At 43.7% G+C, this 21,699-nt stretch overlaps 1 protein-coding gene across 1 annotated transcript in view; it reads left to right on the plus strand.

The window, feature by feature from the left end:
- Positions 1 to 5,584: 5,584 nt before the first annotated feature.
- The window catches only part of LOC124613352 (neurotrimin-like), a 351,927-nt gene continuing 335,812 nt past the window's right edge, over positions 5,585 to 21,699 (plus strand). The window contains exon 1 of the mRNA XM_047142049.1: positions 5,585 to 5,789. Within this exon, the coding sequence (XP_046998005.1) occupies positions 5,732 to 5,789 (58 nt within the window). The 5' untranslated portion in view covers positions 5,585 to 5,731. The remainder of the gene's footprint in view (positions 5,790 to 21,699) is intronic.

The following is a 21,699-nucleotide window of genomic DNA, read 5'->3' on the forward strand; positions in this document are numbered from 1 at the left end:
GTAGAAGAGCTGAGAGACGCCACGTACAGGTTTCCAGTTCGCTTATGCAAGCCATTCTATGTAAAACGCTGCGAACTGAGGTCATTGTTAAGAGTGCATAGCAAGAGCTTATTGTCCACACACTAAACTTGTAGTACCCCTGTCCACATGTCCGAAAGAACAAAATGGTTCAAATGGCTCTGAGCACTATGGGACTTAACTTCTGAGGTCATCAGTCCCCTAGAACTTAGAGCTACTTAAACCTAACTAACCTAAGGACATCACACACATCCATGCCCGAGGCAGGATTCGAGCCTGCGACCGTAGCGGTCGCGCGGTTCCAGACTGTAGCGCCTAGAACCGCTCGGTCACACCGGCCGGCTCCGAAAGAACAGATACCATCTTCATACAGATGAGGCTCATCGGTCAATGATCTTCTTCAGTGCAGATGCGCTCACATTGCTCAAACTCTTACGGGCATTGGTAGGTTGACTGCCGCGAGTAATGACTATAGTGGGCAGGGGCATTACAAATGTTGTATTTGGGCAATATGTGGGTCTCACGGTGAGCGTCTCAGAGATAAGTCTCTGCAGTACCAGTAACTGTTCCGCCCTGCACTGTTCCTTTCGCGCATAGCGTGTGAGCAGAATCATTGTCGGTAAAACTCCGAACTGTCTCTAATTTCTCGAATTTTCTCGTCGTGGTCATTACATACGGTGTGTGTGGGAGAAAGTAGGGTGTTGTCCGATTCTTCCTGGATAGTTTTCTCTCGAAATTTCAATAATAAACTTCTCAGTTATGCACAGCGCCTTTCTTCTAACGACTGCCAATGGAGCTTGTTGAGCAGCTTCAGCAGCACTCTCACGCCGACTAAACGATCCCGGTGCAGTCCGCATCTCGTGGTCGTGCGGTAGCGTTCTCGCTTCCCACGCCCGGGTTCCCGGGTTCGATTCCCGGCGGGGTCAGGGATTTTCTCTGCCTCGTGATGGATGGGTGTTGTGTGCTGTCCTTAGGTTAGTTAGGTTGAAGTAGTTCTAAGTTCTAGGGGACTGCTGACCATAGCTGTTAAGTCCCATAGTGCTCAGAGCCATTTGATCCCGGTGCGAAATGCGCCGCTCCTCGTTGGACCTTTTCCATCTTTTCTATCAGTCTTACCTGACAAGGACCCCATATTGATGTACAATACTAACGAATAGGTCGAACAAGGTCTGGCATCTGCTTTTCCCACTGTTGGTGTTGTGTGGTCATCCCACTTAAAGTCGCTCTGGACAGTTGCTCATAGTTATTTTATGGCAGATACTGTTTCCAACAATTTTTCAATGGTGTCTTTCTTTTCCTACGTATGCAGAATATGTCATATTGATTTATGTTCAGTCAACTGACGGAGCACACTTCATTTGTCAGCCTTCCGCAGGTCATTCTGCAAATCGATATTGTCTTCCGGCATTGTTACATTGTCATTGACAGTCGTATCATCTACGAACAGTATGTGCTGGTCACAAAGGACGGCGAAAACCTGGGACACAGCGTGTATCGAAAACCGACTCACACGGACCGATACCTGCACAAACTTTCAAACCACCATCCAAGCCAGAAAAGAGGCATGATTAGTACGCTAGTAACGAGAGCAGGACGAATATGTGAGCCGCAACATCTCAAACGAGAAATGCAACACCTGGAAACTGTCCTGAGGAGCAATGGGTACTCCACAAGCTATATTAGAAGTGTAACAGAGCCAAACACTTGGCGAAGTAAGGAACCAGAAAGAAAAATGTCGGGTACGGCCTTTCTGCCATACATTCCCAGAGTGACGGACAGAATCGGCCGTATATTGCGCAAACAAGGCGTAAAGACGATTTTCAAACCGACAAGGAAGATCAAAGAGTGTCTTAGATCGGCGAAGGAGAAAAGAGACCCACTTGCAATGTCGGGAGTATACCGTATACCATGCACATGCGGAAAAGTTTATGTCGGAATGACTGGACGATCCATTAACACCAGGATCAAAGAGCATAAGCGACATTGCAGGTTGGGACAGGTGTAGAAATCGGCCGTGGCAGAGCACCAACTGAGTGAGACCGACCACGTAATAAAATTCGCCGACACGGAAGTTCTGGCTGTAGAGAAGCACTATCACACGCGCTTGTTCAGAGAAGCTGTAGAAATACAAAAACACGCGAACAGTTTGAACAAGAAAGAGGAAACCCTTAAGGTAAACGGATCCTGGCTGCCCGTACTGCAGCGAACGACCGTCGCAGGTAGCAAGAGGAGAACCGCACCGGAAATGACCGCGGAGAAGCCCTTGGACGTTGGCGCGCCAGGTACATATAGTCTGCGGCCGCGAGCTCGGCTCCAGTTCACCACCGGCTATGGATGGTGAAGCTTTGACAATGCCAGCCACTCGTGCTGGCGAAACGTCAGAAAAATCATTAGATGAACGTCGGCCGAATAACCCGAGACAGAAGGCAATAGGCAGTTTGTCAACAAGTGGCCACAAAAGCCTTAACAATTTTGTATTAAAGAACATCCAACACTTTCTATTATATCATTTATGTACTTGGTAAACAATAATCGTCCCAACACATTTTCATGGGATACTTTGAAAATTATCTTTAAATCTGTCAATTATGTTCTGTTAACAGCCACTTGTTGAGTTCTGTCTGCAAGTAAGACTCCATCCATTCGAAAATCCAGCCCAGTACTCGGTAAGCTCGTATTTTTCCTCTAAACGGCAGTGTGGGACTGTCTCAAATGTCTTTCTGAAGTCCAGGAACACGGCAGCAAATTGAGCGCCGATGTCTACAGCGTTATGGACCTCATGGAGGAGTTTCTCAAGATCTCTGTTTGCGGAATCCACGTCGGTTTCTACAGGGGAAATTTTCAAAAAAATGATTCAAATGGCTGTAAGTACTATGGGACTTAACATCTGAGGTCATCAGTCTCCTAAACTTAGAACTACCTAAACCTAACTAACCTAAGGACATCACACACATCCATGCCCGATGCAGGATTCGAACCTGAGACCGTAACAGTAGCGCGCTTTCGGACTGAAGCGCCTAGAACGGCTCGGCCACAACGCCCGGCTGGGAGATTTTTGTTCTCCAAAAAACGTCATAGAACGATGTAAGTCTGTAAATGTGTGCATCTGTCCTGAGGCCATTCTTGGAAACGGGAATGACCACCGTCTTTTTCCAATGGTTAGCTGCTCCAGAGATTTGCGATAAACTCTGTAACCTCCCCACAAAAAATAATAATACAATAAATATTATGGATAGTGATTCTAATTTTAGTGTAACCTCAGAACAAAATTTGGTTCCCATTTATAATCTCCGTATAGAAATGCATTCACATTTAATGTACCCACAAAATTCTTTTCTCATTTAATGTAAGCTCGAAACAGAAAAATTCTTAAACCTCGTAATAAAAAATAAATTCAGTAACCTGGTAAATTTTGGACGACAGCAGTGCTGTGTCATGGCCCTGTAAGATCATTCTGAATAAAAAAAGGAAAAATTCTTACCTCAATAAAATTGCCGAATATACACTCCTGGAAATGGAAAAAAGAACACATTGACACCGGTGTGTCAGACCCACCATACTTGCTCCGGACACTGCGAGAGGGCTGTACAAGCAATGATCACACGCACGGCACAGCGGACACACCAGGAACCGCGGTGTTGGCCGTCGAATGGCGCTAGCTGCGCAGCATTTGTGCACCGCCGCCGTCAGTGTCAGCCAGTTTGCCGTGGCATACGGAGCTCCATCGCAGTCTTTAACACTGGTAGCATGCCGCGACAGCGTGGACGTGAACCGTATGTGCAGTTGACGGACTTTGAGCGAGGGCGTATAGTGGGCATGCGGGAGGCCGGGTGGACGTACCGGCGAATTGCTCAACACGTGGGGCGTGAGGTCTCCACAGTACATCGATGTTGTCGCCAGTGGTCGGCGGAAGGTGCACGTGCCCGTCGACCTGGGACCGGACCGCAGCGACGCACGGATGCACGCCAAGACCGTAGGATCCTATGCAGTGCCGTAGGGGACCGCACCGCCACTTCCCAGCAAATTAGGGACACTGTTGCTCCTGGGGTATCGGCGAGGACCATTCGCAACCGTCTCCATGAAGCTGGGCTACGGTCCCGCACACCGTTAGGCCGTCTTCCGCTCACGCCCCAACATCGTGCAGCCCGCCTCCAGTGGTGTCGCGACAGGCGTGAATGGAGGGACGGATGGAGACGTGTCGTCTTCAGCGATGAGAGTCGCTTCTGGCTTGGTGCCAATGATGGTCGTATGCGTGTTTGGCGCCGTGCAGGTGAGCGCCACAATCAGGACTGCATACGACCGAGGCACACAGGGCCAACACCCGGCATCATGGTGTGGGGAGCGATCTCCTACACTGGCCGTACACCACTGGTGATCGTCGAGGGGACACTGAATAGTGCACGGTACATCCAAACCGTCATCGAACCCATCGTTCTACCATTCCTAGACCGGCAAGGGAACTTGCAGTTCCAACAGGACAATGCACGTCCGCATGTATCCCGTGCCACCCAACGTGCTCTAGAAGGTGTAAGTCAACTACCCAGGCCAGCAAGATCTCCGGATCTGTCCCCCATTGAGCATGTTTGGGACTGGATGAAGCGTCGTCTCACGCGGTCTGCACGTCCAGCACGAACGCTGGTCCAACTGAGGCGCCAGGTGGAAATGGCATGGCAAGCCGTTCCACAGGACTACATCCAGCATCTCTACGATCGTCTCCATGGGGGAATAGCAGCCTGCATTGCTGCGAAAGGTGGATATACACTGTACTAGTGCCGACATTGTGCATGCTCTGTTGCCTGTGTCTATGTGCCTGTGGTTCTGTCAGTGTGATCATGTGATGTATCTGACCCCAGGAATGTGTCAATAAAGTTTCCCCTTCCTGGGACAATGAATTCACGGTGTTCTTATTTCAATTTCCAGGAGTGTATCTTCTCCTACAATAAAATTTTCCGGCACAGCTCTGTGCAATACTGGCCGATGGATTTGTCATTTATGAAAGGAAGCAACTGATTTTTCTTTTGCAACAATCAGAATGATCATGGATTGGAGAAATTAGTAAATTCTTTAAATTGAAATGAATGCTTGTAAAAAATTACTTTATATGACAAAGATTATTATTAAGACATTTTTAAAACATTTGCATGGGAGTTCGGGTAACGTTACTAGATATGCGCGAGGCTGCTTTTTACCTAACACAATAATACTCAGGTTCCGGCATCGCTGCACCGCGACCGGCCCAGCCAACACGATACACTATACCAGACCGGAGCAGACTCCACACTAGCAACAACTTAGTGCTACAGCTACACACTTCCTACTCAGTCAACACTGCTCTCTGGTCAGCGATTCTCTTATACCTTGCATATCGCAGGCAGCGCATGAGCAACACATTGAAATTACATCTGCTCGGACCTCTTACAACTCCTTATGGAAGAGAAGCAAGTTCTTGCGCATAATCTTTGTAGAACCTTATAGGTATCTCATATTGTCCAAATTCTAGTATGTTCTGGTGAAGAATTTCGTTCAAGGTGTAACACGTGCGAAACACTTGCTCTGCCGGCAGGTGGCGTGGTTGCGGGTGGACACGCAGACCATCCTGACGATCGCCACGCACGTCATCACCAAGAACCACCGAATCGGCGTCACGCACAGTGACCAGCGCACGTGGTACCTGCAGATCCGAGAAGTGCGCGAGTCAGACCGCGGCTGGTACATGTGCCAGATCAACACCGACCCCATGAAGAGCCAAGTCGGATACCTCGAGGTCGTGGGTAAGTCGTCAGTGGACACTTTAAGCAGTTTTTGTATGTCCATCCTTTTGATTGGAGGTCTGAGGAACTTCGGCCGTCCACTTACATAACAAAGTGAAACACTTGCAGCCGTCCTTATGATCCCAGCTATTATATGGCTACCAGTTGCGGCGCTTCAGTGCACCATTTTCAGGCCTTAACCGACGCTGAAGGGATTAACTCCAATCGTATACACGATTCGTCGGTGGCCAACATATATGAACTTGTTTTCGCAGACTACCTGTAATAAAGACGTTGTGGTTGATGAATCCTATATACGATTGGAGTTGACGCCCTCAGCGCCTGAAGTTGTGCTCTGAAAACCGAAACTGGTAGCCATATAATAATATCGTAAGGACGGTTGAAGATTTTTCATTTTATTACATACTTCAAACGATGCCACAGTAGGTATAGGGCAACTATTACGCTCTAGTTTGCCGTCAGGTCACGCCGCATTGCAGTAGCAAGGAGCGGTTAAATGCGGTTAGACTGAACGCAAAACCTCATCACGTGTTCACTACATAGATTCAGAGTGGTCACTATTTTAGAGTGATTTTTTCTTCGCATCTATATTTGTGACAGGGCGTTAGTAGATGATAGTATAATTAAGCTAATGGTAGGAAAAAATATCTTATCCTTAAACCATTATTTTCTTTGTATTCTGTTTATTACAGCTACGGAAACGCACACCTGTTCTATAACTTTGTTGTTCAAAGGTATTCCACGGATCATACGTTGCAGCCGCCTTGTTATTAAGGAATTTTGTGTTATTGAAGTTTTATTGTTGATTATAGGTTTTGCTTGTGTCTTTGTAAAATGGATGCATATGAACACATGACTAGGACTACTCGCATCTTTTTTTGGTTAAAATTGCTTTTAATGGAAGCAGAAATATTTCACTGATCGTGTTATTTTACGTAAATTCAATTCTAGAAACAAGTTCATTAATATGCTTTCGTTCTTTTTCCTAATAAATTTTCAAAGTTTTCTATACTCCTTTCTGTAGTCACACAGTAAAAGAAATCGTTTGTGTAAACTTTACTATATTCTTAACAGCAAATCATACACAATATATAAAAGAGCTTTGTTCCCGCAATCAAACGTAATACTTTCAAAGCTGTGAAAAGTTTGGATCAAACCTTTCAGTTCGGGAAGTAGGCGTTGATAAGGTAGGGAGCACGTCACAAGGGTGCTGGAGCGAAATACTGAGCCACAATTTGAGGATACAGTAAAAAAAAAAAAAAATTGACAAAACCGAGAGCAAATATTGGTAACAACACAGTTACAGAATAATATTATCATAAACAACAGGTGATACCCTCAGTTGTTACAGTATTAATTTATAATAAAATTTTAAAAAATTTCCCCCTATTTAAGCAAACAATTCTTGAAAGTGTGAAAGATAAACAGCCTTATGGCCCAAAACTTTATATATAAACAGAATTTCTGTTACATAGAATTAACTTCACAATTAAAATTACAAGAACTTAACTACTGATGTATGTTGAATGAACGAATGTTGACCCAGGAAAAATAGTTCCTTATGAAAGTCAATAATGTAACACAGTTAATAGCAAGCTAGAAGCTTTCAAACTAATCAAATGCAAATCGTCGTAACAGCAAAACTCTCTAATACAATTAAACAACCTGATTAATGACCAAAGAATCTGTAGCTTACAGATCATTACATAATGCGGCAGCCTGAAAAGAGTAAACACAAATTAGCACACTATTGACGTTGGAATTCAACGTCGTCTGCCCGTCTGAATTTCGTGTGCGGGACCCAATCGGAAACGACAACCATCACTGGCAGTACAATACAACAGCTTCTATAACACACAAAACCAACATTAATATACAATTCACTTAAACAAATCACCACAACGGTAAAATACAGAATCATAAAAGAAGAAAACTAATGAAGATAAGATTCGGCTCAAAGTTCCTTAAATTCGGTATTGCGTTATAAACTGCAGCTACAATTGACGTTAATTCTGCCGTTAAGGCAGCTTGAATCAAACTGACATTCAGAAAAGGTAATCTGCAAAGCAACTCAGGACTTTGATCGTGCACACATTTTCAGCTACTGAGAATACCGCCCTTTGACGGCACGAGGTTTTCAAGAAGTTGCAACCGCCCACAGGCCGAAAGTGGTACAGCAAAATCCGATTTAAGTTGAAAGTTAATCTTTAGCAGGCAGGCGAGGAATTCTTTGACAAATCGTGAAAGTAGCAATGCACTCTGATAAGTTACAAATTCGTCGAACGTCGGTGACAAGTGACAATATCAAAAACTGACAGCAAAATCAATTAGGGCAGTTAATTCCACTCTCGATTGACAGTGATGCAAACTCAACACTCAGACGATTTAGAACACCCCTCGAACAAACGGAGTGGCAACACGGAGCAATAAAAGTGTGAAAACGATCAACCAAACAAGTAGGTCAAAATTTGAAAATTAATCCGGGGAGCTTCCGTAGCTGTACAAGTCAGGAAGCGGCCGAGTTTCGCCTAAACAGAAACAATTTCAACAGAGACCAGGGATACACACTTAGCAGGGCATGGGGACGGGCGTTGGACATCGAAAGAAAGCAGAGACATATGCGCGACGCGGGAGCGTCAGTTTCAAACGTGGCGCCTCCCCCTGGCGCCACCTGACGTCACCGGTGCTGCCACGACTGACCAGGTCGACTTACGTGCGCGCGCCACATTGGATCGATGTGATTGGCTGCTGATGATGTCATCATGCCTATATAAGCGAGAGACCGTAACAGCCCCGGCAGTCAGTGAACTCCTGACGACGATGGCGGAGGTGGCCATCGAAAGCTCGAGCATTTTATTTGAATTGACGCGACTGGAAAACCGAGAACGTTTTATTCATGTACAAGTCAGGCCAAACTCCGGGTGTCTCGTCACAGCGTAAAGGCGGAACGACTCTTGAACAGAGCCTATTTTTAATGATCACTGCAGCCACACTCCAGTTCCGCTGTCACCAAGTAGGCCCCGCATCTTCTCACCCTAGGATTATGCTGAGAAGATGCGGAGCCTACTTGGGGACAGCGCATACCGCAAGATTGACACCGATCCTACCAAGAGGGTCGAGAGGAAGACTCTGACGCTTCTCAAGGATTCCGACTTCCCTGACGAGAGTACCAAAAAGCTACGCCCGAGGGCTGCTGTTCCTCCGAGACTACGGACTGCCGAAGGTACACAAGGAATCGATTCCGTTACGTCCAATTGTCAGCAGTATTGGTGCTCCAACGTACCTTCTCGCCAAGCACCTCAAACAACTGCTTAGTCCTTACGTTGGGAGATGTACACACCATATCCGTAACTCCGTGGATTTCCTGGGACGCTTCAACAACCTTACGCTTAAGGAATCTGACATACTGGTGAGCTTCGACGTGGTATTTCTGTTCACTAAAGTTTCGTTACAAGAATCCTTGGAACTCATCAGCAAGAAATTTGACGAAGCGACCACCAACCTTTTCAGACATGTTCTGACATCAACTTACTTCTTATTTGACGGTGAATACTACGAGCAGACAGAAGGAGTAGCGATGGGGAGTCCACTCTCACCTGTTGTCGCAAATATGTACATGGAACATTTCGAGGAGGAAGCTCTTGAATCAGCACATCTAAAACCCATCTGTTTTTTTAGATATGTGGATGATACCTTAGTTATCTGGCCACATAGAAGAGATAAACTGGCAGACTTCCTCACACACCTCAACTCCAGACACGAGAATATGAAGTTCACCATGGAGATCGAAACGGATGGGATGCTCCCTCTCCTAGATGTTTTGATTATAAGACGAGTTGACGGCACTTTGGGCCACAGCGTGTATAGGAAGAAGGCGCACACCGATTTGTACATACATGCGGATAGCTGCCATCACCAGACACAAAAGAATGCCATGCTCAAAACTCTTGTACACAGAGCTCACACCGTCTCCGACAGGGACAGTCTCCAACAAGAATTGGACCATCTGAAGACCGTTATTTCGGAGCAACGGTTACAAGGAAGGGCAAATTCGGAATGCTCTACATCCCACACCTGCAGCACCGGCGGAAACTGGGGATGAACCAAAGGAGGAGGCTGCATTGGCTGTTATTCCGTTTTGTGGGGCCTTGTCCGGAAAAATTGGACGCATTTTACGTAAACACCAAGTGAAAACCATCTTCCGTCCTCCAAGCAAAACCAAGAGCCTTCTTGGTAGTGTCAAGGACAACCTTGGTCTACGTTACTCAGGGGTTTATCAGATACCTTGCCAATGCGGTGGTGTATACATAGGTCAAACCATTCGTACCACTGAGGACCGATGCCGAGAACATCAACGGCACACTAGACTGCAACAGCCCAGTAAGTCGGCAATCACTGAGCATTGCCTATCGGAACTCCACAGCATGGATTATGACCAAACCAAAGTCCTGACACAGACTTCCAAATACTGGAACTGTGTCATCAAAGAAGCCATAGAGATCAGAAGGAGCCACAAATAAATCGTGACAGCAGTTACATCCTTAGCAAGACGTGGGAACCCGCGATCATCCAGATTAACAAGAAAAAGGATATTTCCCAGAGTGTGCCGATTTCGGGGGAGGAGGGAAGAATAAAGAGAGCGGTGCCGGCTGACCCCCCTGAACGAGAAGACCTAGGACGCACCGCCCAGACAGCGGGAGAATGGACGCTGTACCCGCGCGGGGCGCAGACCGCACTGACTCATAGAAAGCGCCTGAGGGAGGAGCGGAAGGGGGATTGTCCTATATATACCTGGCGCCGGCCCACCGCCGGTCAGTACATCAGCGCACATGATGATGGCAATGTGGTCGATTGCCGAAATATTGTGTCCTATGCACATTCATACCAGGCTATTCACCCGAGATTTATTTAGTCAGCTTTTAAGCTAATTGTGCGCTAATTCTCGCACTTGTAAGATCTTTCAGTCTCCTGAATTGTGTGGGTGATATTTTTCCGAAAGTTAGACAGTATGTCGCCAAACTCATACATTCTACATGCCAAAGTGAATAGTCATTTTGTTGCCACTTCTCCCCCTCCCCCCCCCCCCCCCCCGTCCCCACCCCACCCAACGATTTTAGAAATTATGATAAAATGTTAGCTATCCCTTCTCTCTTATTTGATCTTAAGCCCTTCAAAGCCCACTAATACTGGATCCCCTACCTCTTCTAAATAGGCTTCTGCTTCTTCTTGTGTCACATCAGACAAATCTTCCACCTCCTAGAGGCCTTCAATGTGCTCATTCCACTTATCCGTTGTCTCCTCTACATTTATCAATGGAATTCCTGTTGCACTGTTAATCTTACCACACTTGCTTTTAATGTGAACGAAGGTTGTTTTGCCTTTCCTGTATGCTGAGTCAGTCCTTCAGTCAATCATTTCAGCCTACTCTTCATCACTACTACATTGTGATCTGAGTCTGTATCTGCTCCTGCGTACGCCTTAAAATCCAGTACATAATCTCGGAATCTCTGTCTGACCATGATATAATCTAATTAAAATCTTCCCTTATCTCCCGGTCTTTTCCAAGTATGGCTCCTTTTCTTATGACTCTTGAACAAAGTATTCACTACTACTAGTTGAAATTTATAACAGACTTCAATTAATCTTTCTCCTCGCCTGTTCCTTGTCCCAAGACCACATTCTCCTGCCCCTACAACGGCATTCCAGTCCCCCATGACTGTTAGATTTTCATCTCCCTTTATGCACTGTGTTACCCTTTCAATATCTACATACACTTTCTCACTCTCTTTATCTTGAGCTTGCGACGTCGGCATGTATACCTCAACTATCGTTGTCGGTGTTTTTTTGCTGTCGATGCTGTCGATTGTGACAAGAACGACCCTATCACTGAACTGTTCACTGTAACACATTCTTTGCTCTACATTTCTATCAATTACGAATCGTACTCCTGTTATACCATTTTCAGCTGCTGTTGATATTACCCTATACTCATATGACCAGAAATCCTTGTCTTCTTTCCATTTCACTTCACTGACCCCTACTATATCTAGATTTAGCCTTTGCATTTTCCTTTTCAGATTTTCTAGCTTCCCTACCACATTCAAGATACTGACATTTCACGACCCGACCCATAGAACGTTATCCTTTCGTTGGTTATTCAGTCCTTTTCTCATGATCACCTCCGCCTTGGCAGACCCCTCCCAGAGATACGAATGGGGGACTATTCCGGAATCTTTTGCCAATGGAGTGATCGTCGTGACACTTCTTTAATTCCAGGCCACATGTCCTATGGATACACGTTATGTATCTTTAATCTGTGGTTTCCATTGCCTTCTGCGTCCTCAGGCCGTTGTCATTGCTGATTCTTCCGCCTTTAGGGGCAGTTTCCCACCCCTAGGACAAGAGAGTGCCCTGAACCTCTGTCCGCTCCTCCGCTCTATTTGACAAGGCCGTTGTCAGAATGAGGTGACTTCTTACGACGGAAGTCTGCAATCGCCAATGCTGATTATTGATCATAATTTACGCGGTGGCGCATTTCGAACGCGGGACAGAGGACGTCTTAACCTTCATGCGCTCGCTCTAGAAATACTCACGCTCGCGCTCGCGCGGGCGGTCGGCCAACCACCCGAGAGTTTTCATCAATCTCTTGAGGTTTTCCGTTTTAAAAGGTCATATTTCCATAAAATATCGACATAGGATATCTCACACAATATTGCAAACACATTTGTAATCAAAATTATTTATTTAGCAATAAAATATACAATGCAATATAAAAAGGAAGCCAAATACCCAAATGAAAAATAAGAAAATTTTTTAATTGTAATGTTTTGGGACTATATAATGTAATACTTAAGACTAGAATTATTCACTGTCTTAACTCGTCCCAAGAAATGCCAATTTTGCTTTGAAAAAAGAATTTTTGATTGAAAACGTCACAAACATTTCTGTCAGACGAAAAACGCTGATCAGTCTGTATCCATGTCATTTTCGTTTTGAGGCTGACAACAATTATTGCACGTAACTGTCGTTGTTGAATGTCGTAGACAGACCTTTCTTCCACATTCACCGCATTCTCGCTTTGTTTTTATATTATTTTTTGAGCCACACAAATAACATATTCCTCTCCATGTAGGGGTTGATACAGCTGGATAAACTACATCACTCTCTGTAATTTTCCAAAAACACTAACAAATCTTTTGGTAAATGCTTCAATTTAGCTCTTTCTTTCAGATTTTCGCTCATCAGATCCAAAGATAACGCATGTAAGAATTGTCTTCTCGTTTTTTCTTTCATATTATCTGTGTTGAATTGAAAAATGCGTAACGAATTTATTCCTGCCAAGTCAAGTAAGCGGAAAAATATACATGCAGGACACCTTTGTGCTCTTCTTGATGTTGAAATTCTGGAGCACATGAGATCTACAGTATCAACTCCACCTTTGGTTGAATTATAGTCTCTGATTTGTACAGGTTTTTTGGTATCTTCATCAATGATGTCGGTATCATGCATTGTGGAGAGCACTACTACAGCTTTCCTTTTTTTGTAATCATAGAAATCAAAGTTTTGTCGTCTTGACAACCGAACATGTAGTCTCCTGCCACTGCATTTCCATTTACTGTCACAAATTCTGGCGGCATTTCTTTTTTATGTTAGGTCTTTGGTAAGGAGGTATTCAGCCAACGGGTACCTTGAAAAATAATTATCAGTTGTTACATTTCTATTTGTTCCTTCTATGCATTCAACCAATCTAGCGACCAAGTCATATGGTTTGTTGGAGAGTACGTTAGGGCCTGGCACTTGTTTTCCGCAGTTCACTTCTATATTATATGTATAAAAAGTGCGTACATCACACAATGCATACATTTTTAACCCGTATTTGGCTGGTTTTGGAGACATGTACTGGATGAATGAACATCGTCCTCTAACCGCAACCAACATCTCATCAACAGTGACAAATTCCCCTAAACTGAATGATTTTTGGCTGTTAGCAATGAAACAAGACAAAATTTCTCGTATATGAGCAAGTTTGTCCGTTGCTTGACGTGCCAATCTCGTGTTTAGGTCATCAAATCTTATAGCTCGTAGCCAAAATCTAAATCTATTTAGGCTGAACTTGGCACGCAAAATTATTAGACCTGTTCCATTGTTATTGAAATATTCAGAGAAATTTGCACGGTTTCCTCTTTTGACCGCAACCAAAAACAGAGCACCAAACAATGCTAGCATTTCAGCCGCTGTTGTCGGCTTATAATCCCTTTCACGCACTTCAGAGTCACTGCTTCCTTCTGCCAGTGCTTGACGTGCCAATTTTTTGCTTTCAATATAAATATTCGTGTACCTTACGATCCCTTCTACCATTTCAGGAGTTATTATACACTGAAAACTTTCCAGTCGAGTTTCACATTGTCTGGCTTGTCCTCTAGGACCTGGTAGAGTTTTGATTATATTTTTTGACTTTGATTTTGTGCTGGTAATATTGGCACTACTAGCCCAAATAGTTTCCATGTCCTTACCTGTAAAAATCTGATGTCATTTGTTGGTAGGTCTTGTTGTTCTACGTAATTTTCTCCCCCGCTTTCCAGACAATTTCCGACTCACTTTCATGTATATCATCTTCAATCCCTTCTTGTTCATAATCTGGGTCATCGGAAACGTCATCTTCTAGGGCATCCTCACAGCCTTTCCCCTCTGCTTCCTCTCTCTCCAATTCAGCCAAGATTCTATGTGTCATCAGTAGTAAGGTTTCGTCGTTCCCTTTAAAAAATAAAAATAGTTGTTACTTTTGCCAACAGAAATTTCTTAGAATGACGAAGTGCTAAAGCAGAAAGAAAAACAGAATTTGTGAATGGTAAAATTTATAGAAAGTAATGCACATTCACTAGAGAATTGGAAGAGTCTATAAAATTGAGGAATTATAGGGGAATTACAAAAAGAAATACTTACATTTCGAAGTAGACGAGTACAACAAAGTCTCGTAAGCGCTTGCAAGGCGGTAAACTGACAGCCGAACGTGTTCGGATCTGTCGGAAAAAAGTGCAACTAGAGAATACATGTCCCTCCCGCCGCCTCGTTACCTTTCTGGAGTAAGTATGGCGCGAAATTGCAAAAAGGCGGTCACTTCACCGCCCGCGCGAGCGCGTGAAGATTAATTACTAATCAAAGATGCTGCCAGGACACTAAAGGCTCGTTCTCACCTTATATTTCCTATAAATACTTAGTTTTCAAGTTAAGGACTGCCGAGACACTCCCAGAGAACCTAAGCAGGTCACACGTAAGCTACTCTGTCGTAAGATTCTGGTAATGGAGTGTTGTATTGCACAGGTCTAATGTGTGAGTAAATTGAAAAGTTGAGATTATTTCAAGTGTCTGACTGGTCCTAATGCATTTGAATTATTTGAGTGGTTCTCATTAACACCAATAAATAACATCATTGAAATTGGTATTTTCTTGTACTAAAGACTCGCAAATGTTCTATAATTGTTGGAAATTGCTAACTTTTACTCTAAATTTATTTTTATCAACATGTCATAGATACCTGAATCAACCCTTCCTCTGTGCTTCACAGCAAATGATTTTCCTGTCAGTTTGTCTCTTAAGGCATTGAATGAAATAGGTCTTATCACAAAATAACACTAATAAGTGATGTCTCACGCGAGGAGATTTCTGTCCCACAAATCATAAGAAGGTGCTTTGCCTTTGATAGAAATTGATATCCATGTTTTCAGCACTCTTCATCTGGTAACCTTGCGAGGTGCTGAGATGGAGAGACGCGATGTTCACCTGATTTCATATAAATCTGTATCAGAAGGGCAAGTAGAATCTGCTCCCTCCCCCCCCCCCCCTCCACAATTTAAGCTCTCACAATTCTTATCACTCATACGAGGGCTATCCACAAAGTACATTACGTTTTGGAATTAAAAATAAATAAAGTATTGGAATTTTTTTATTATATACAGATGAAAGCCACACTTAAATACTACTTTTCTACATAGTTGCCATTTAAATTAAGGCACTTATCATAGCGATGGACGAGCTTGGAAATTCCTTCGTCGTAAAATTCGGCCGCCAGCGCCTTCAACCACGTGGTTGATACACGGACACCGCGTTGTACCTGTTGCGGGCGGGAATGAATTTCAAGTGGATCGAAAAAGTTGATTGCGCTGTCTACACTGTACAACAGTGGTGGAGTAACATTACTCATCGATAGTTCCATATATGAAAGATTCCTGGTGTGATCACAATGCGATAATGCCCGGAGCTGAGAACATCAGCATGAATAAACAGGTCCCTACTTTTCCGGTGCTGTGAACGCTTTACCAAACTGTAAAGTCGAATCGTGGGTACACATCTATCAGCACAGGGCTGCTCTGCAGGCTGCAAACAGGGTTGCCGACCTCCGTTACGAGTTGCGGCAGCGGATAATTTTCCGACAAGTCGCAGATTCGGATGATGAGTTGTTCAGACTGATGATTACAAATGGGGTCTGCTAAACCCAGTCTGAGCTACTGTGACAGTAATCACTCCCATGCTGACCAAGAATCTGGTCTTCTTGTCTACAATAAAACTCTCTGTCTCTCTCTCTCTCTCTCTCTCTCTCTCTCTCTGTAGCGGTCCAGATGAGACTCTTCGAAAACTCCAACACTTCCAATCGTGGGATCACTCACCAGTCATTTCCACAGAGTAAGCCACCTACAGGAGTTTAAGATGAGCTAAACTGATCCATATGGCTCGTCGACTACCTTGAGCAGTTTGTTATATGTAGACCTAACAGGTCCTGTCAGCCCATTTGTCAGCATTTTCGAAATCTCTTTAGCGATTTTATCTGTGCAGACCAGAGAAATTGGATAAGGTGGCACAAATAATTTCTTGTGCGGACGTCTTGAATCCATAGTGGAAATTCTTTATCATCCCAATTTTTGGCAGAAAACTTGTGTGTTCTGCAGTAACGTGTCCCGTAATTCATTGGTCTCTGTATGTTCAATGCATTGTACTGCTTCTATTTTCTGTTCAATCACCTCTCTAATTTCTCAGGTCACTACTACCTTATTCTGCTCTTTGGCTTCTTTGGACACTTCGTCAGATAACCGAAATGGTAGTTGATGCAATTAAGTCTAACGAAACTGGTAGAAGGTTACACTTGTATCGCGTGCTCCTTAAACTTAATGCAAATAGAAGTGTCAGTGCAACCCATACCCTCTCCTCCTCCGAAGTCAAGATTGCTCTTGTGTTCATTCAAAAATTCATCCTAATGATCAGGTCTGTTGCCAAATTTGGCACGACCACGAAGCTGATTTTAAGTTTGTGTCCTTGACACACAAATTCTAATCGAGCCTGAAGCGTATTTATTGCTTGCAAATGCTGCCAGAGCCCCTTGTATTTTCGTCTTATTCCTCTACTGTGTTGGCCAGATCCTTTTTTCAGAACATGTCTGGTATACTGCCTCCGATATTGCAGTAATGTAGCTGCCACTGTCGGAAATACCATTCAGTCTCATGTCACATAGAGGCGGCAGTAATCATGAGGCAGAGATCCTGCCTTGTTACTTCTTCTCTTTCTTCCAGCGTACCTCGAAAATGTCCATATAATTTAGCATACGTGCTCGAGTCGGTCCGATAACAATTGCGGAATTGTGGTTAACCCTTTCCGCACAACCCACGATTCCATTGTTCCTTGGTGGAGTTCGGTGGGTGACCTTCCACTATCTCGCTTTCCTGATAACTTGGTTCGTTTCGCGCCAGATGCGTTTATAGTGTCGCTCGCTATTCCTCCCACCGAATTTTTACCTGTTTTCTCTCCGTCTGGAATTCTATCCCTGTCGCGCCATCTCTCTTATTTCTTCTCTCCTTACTTCTGTGGAGCTGCTGGGAGTTCCCATTCTGAGTTCTCCTTTGTTCTCGAGCGGATTGTGCCTTAAATATTAGCTCAAGTTTCCTAACTAGGCTCTTAAATGTTTCGATGTTCGTGCCACATTAGTGTACCAGTGCGTGCTGCTAATTACTCGGTAGTTTTGAAAAGCAAAAGGGTGCATCTAGGAACTGATTTTTCTTAATGAGTCCATCAAGCAGTTTGATGGGGTTCTTATATTCTGACAATTCGTGGTCTGGCCACTGAATAATTTATTGTTTTATTCTTTCTTGCATCTCTCGGTACCATTTTGTTGTAAGGAAAGCGTCTCCAAATTCCTGATATGTACGGAAAGTTGTCGCTGCCCCGGGATTTTTTTCGGCTGCTGGCCCCTCGACATGTTTACAGATAAATTCTAACTTTGCCGCCAATGGCCATGAAGTAGGCAATGTATTGCTGAACTGTGACATACAAATCTTCCGTCCTCACGAAAATCCTGAAATTTTAAGACGCGGAGTGGAAGCGTTTGTGATCAAATCCTAGATCGCCCCTGGGTGCTCGCTATTAACCCAGAGTCAGAGTCCCTGTTCTGCTCCGCACGCCCCGAGAATTCACGTCGAGTGCCGCATTCCACCTTCAAAAGCAGGCTGCAGCTGTGCGAAACACTCGCTTCCAGTTCGGCAGTGCACGCCCTGCGGCCCGTTGCGCTGCTCTGAGACCGGGCAAGGGGAGCCCCCTGATGGTGACACGACTGTCTGAACTGCTTCGTTTATCTCTGAACGCAAAGTGCTCTTCAGGACTGCTTGTTCCCACTGAACAATGTGGACATCCAAACTGTCTACTTACGGCGCAGTACCCGCAACTGCATTCTGTCCCTGAGTTTGCAGTGACATTGTTGTTGTTATGGTCTTCAGTCCTGAGACTGGTTTGATGCATCTCTCCATGCTACTCTGTCCTGTGCAAGCTGCTTCTTCTCCCAGTACGTACTGCAGCCTACATCCTTCTGAATCTGCTTAGTGTATTTATCTCTAGGTCTCCTTCTACGATTTTTACCCACCACGCTACCCTCCAACACTAAATTGGTGATCCCTTGATGCCGCAGAACATGTTCTACCAACCGATACCTTCTTCTAGTCAAGTTGTGCCACAAACTCCTCTTCTCCCCAATTCTGTTCAATACCTCCTCATTAGTTGTGTGATCTACCCATCTAATCTTCACCATTATTCTGTAGCACCACATCTCGAAAGCTTCTATTCTCTTCTTGCCCAAACTATTTATCGTCCATGTTACACCTCCATACATGGCTACACTCCATACAAATACTTTCGGAAACGACTTCCTGAATCTTAAATCTATACTCGATGTTAACAAATTTCTCTTCTTCAGAAACGCTTTCCTTGCCATTGCCAGTCTACATTTTATATCCTCTCTACTTCGACCATCAACAGTTATTTTGCTCCCCAAATAGCAAAACTCCTTTACTACTTTAACTGTCTCATTTCCTAATGTACTTCCCTCAGCATCACCCGTTTTAATTCGACTACATTCCATTAGCCTCGTTTTGCTTTTGTTGATGTTCAACTTATACACTCCTTCGAAGACACTGTCCATACTGTCCATTCCGTTCAACTGCTTTTCCAAGTCCTTTGCTGTCTCTGACAGAATTACAATGTCATCGGCGAACCTCAAAGTTTTTATTTCTTCTCCATGGATTTTAATACCTACTCCACATTTTTCTTTTGTTTCCTTCACTGCTTGCTCAATATACAGACTGAATAACATAGGGGAGAGGCTAAAACCCTGTCTCACTCCCTTCCCAACCACTGCTTCCCTTTCGTATCCCTCGACTCTTATAACAGCCATTTGGTTTCTGTGACACAATCGCATGAATTAATGTTAGCATTGCGCCTGGCTATTCTGTCACGATTGTTTGCCACTTTATCTAATTTCCTTGCATTGGTCGCTTCTTGTCTTGCCAAGCCAACCTCCTTCTTACCCCTAAACACATTTTGATTGGCTTCAATACTAATTTTGTTCTATTTGAATCACATGGACGTCAATCTTGTCCAGACTGTTATTCGTGGTCTTAGCCCACTTTCTTAACCGGCTGGTTATCATCTTTACCAGTTCCCTCGGGTCTTCTTCTCGTTTATGTTAGTGCTCATCACGTTCCTTTTCTGATTTTTTCATCTCTTTCAGTATTTGGAGGAGCAATTATTAATCATCCTTAGGCCCCTTTATGCCTCTGGGTGACATTTAGCACTAAACCAACCCTACAAAACTTAATTTTCCTGTAAATGTAAATCTCAACCAACAGTTTATTCAGTCGGAATCTTTGTTTGTATGGAAGTCATAATATTTTGCCTCCAACGAGGGGTAAGACATAACATTTCAAAACCAAGGCATGGGGAGGCACGACAACTTCATCGAGATAAACATTCATTGTTCCAGATTTTGTCGCTTTATTATTTTAAAATCATTTGTCTAATACCCACAGTCCGTTAACGTACCCATTTTGCATTTCCAGAAAATGACAAAAACAGGGCTGCCGGTTGCAGTTCCTTATAATCAAGCATAAAACTGTATTTCGGAATCGTGTAGTTCAGTAGAGGCCCAAAGTGGATCATATTAATAACTGGGCATGCCGCAAAATATTCTTGAGTTTATCCTCCATTACTACTATCCACATCAGGGTTGCAGTTTAGAAAAAACAAAATTTACCCCACCTATTTCGGCCGGAAACGTCTGTTGTCTTCCCACGTCTTTCCTCACAGAGAAACGACGGACATCCTCATTTCTTTTCTTATCCTCTTTCACCTTTGTTCTGCTCCAGTTAGCTCTCTGTTCTTCTCTTTAAAAATCAAATCATTTTGCCACTTATCTTTCTTTTGTGATTTGTATCCCTCAATCCTTCGCTTTCATCTCATCTGAATATTTCTGTCTTCTTCCTAATTAATACTAGACCAAATCCGCACTCTATTCCATTCTTATTCGTACGTGCACCATTATTGTCCAGCAATCTAATAATTGACCTATCAACTCGATTCATCTCTTTACTGTTACAGTCATTATCTTTGTAATAATAACACTTCGACGCATTTCCTCAAAACTGTTATGACGCTTGGAAGAAACAGCCATGAGAAAACTGTCCCACTTGGTGTGCGGGATGTATGAAATAGGATTAATACAGAAAATTCTTTTTAACGCGTCAGGGTAGTAAAATACTACCTCGGCTTATCTACACCCGAATGAAAGAAATGAAGTATCATGTGGTGTAATGAAGTATCAGGTGGTGTTCAGGAGAAATGTAGAAACAGGTGAGGCAATACTGACCTGATGACTTACTTTGGAAGACAGGCTGAAAAAAAAACGAAATTTATGGCATTTTTAGATTTCAAAAAGGCTTTTTACGATGTTGATTGGAATACGTCCTTTGCAATTCAGGGTTAAAATACAGGGGTGGGAAACTATCTACAACTTTGTTGTACAGATGCCAAACTATGATACTCGAAGGATATGAGCGATAGGTAGCAGTTGAGAAAGAGTGACATGACGGAAGTCTATCCCGCACGTTATTCATTATGTACTAAATCAAACAGCAAAGGAAATGGTGGTTAAATTTGTAAATGAATTAAATTGCCACGAATAGAACAGTAGCCTTAAGATGTGCAGGTGACACTATAATTCTAGGATTAGGAACACTATTCAAGCCGACAAGACAGCTTCTTGAAAACAGGCTACAGGATCAACATGAACAGTAAAACACGGGTAAGGAAATTTAGTCGAATTAAATTAAGTGATATTGTTGGAATTAATTAATGAATTGGGACTCTTCACGTTGAGTATTCAGATAGCTAACGATTCAATTAAAAAAAGAAATATGTAAAATGCTAGCTGCTCCAAAGAAAGAAAAGCATTTCTGAACAAGAGCAATAGTTTACCATCTGATTTTAATATGTCAGGGAGTCTTTTTTGCGCCTGGTGTGTAGCGTTCTCAAGAGAGTGAAACGAGGAAAATAAACGGCACAGGCAAGGAGAGAACGGAAACTCTTGTAATGTTGTGTA

The sequence above is a fragment of the Schistocerca americana genome, chromosome 4, assembly GCF_021461395.2.
Source record: "Schistocerca americana isolate TAMUIC-IGC-003095 chromosome 4, iqSchAmer2.1, whole genome shotgun sequence".
In the NCBI taxonomy this organism is placed as follows: domain Eukaryota; kingdom Metazoa; phylum Arthropoda; class Insecta; order Orthoptera; family Acrididae; genus Schistocerca; species Schistocerca americana.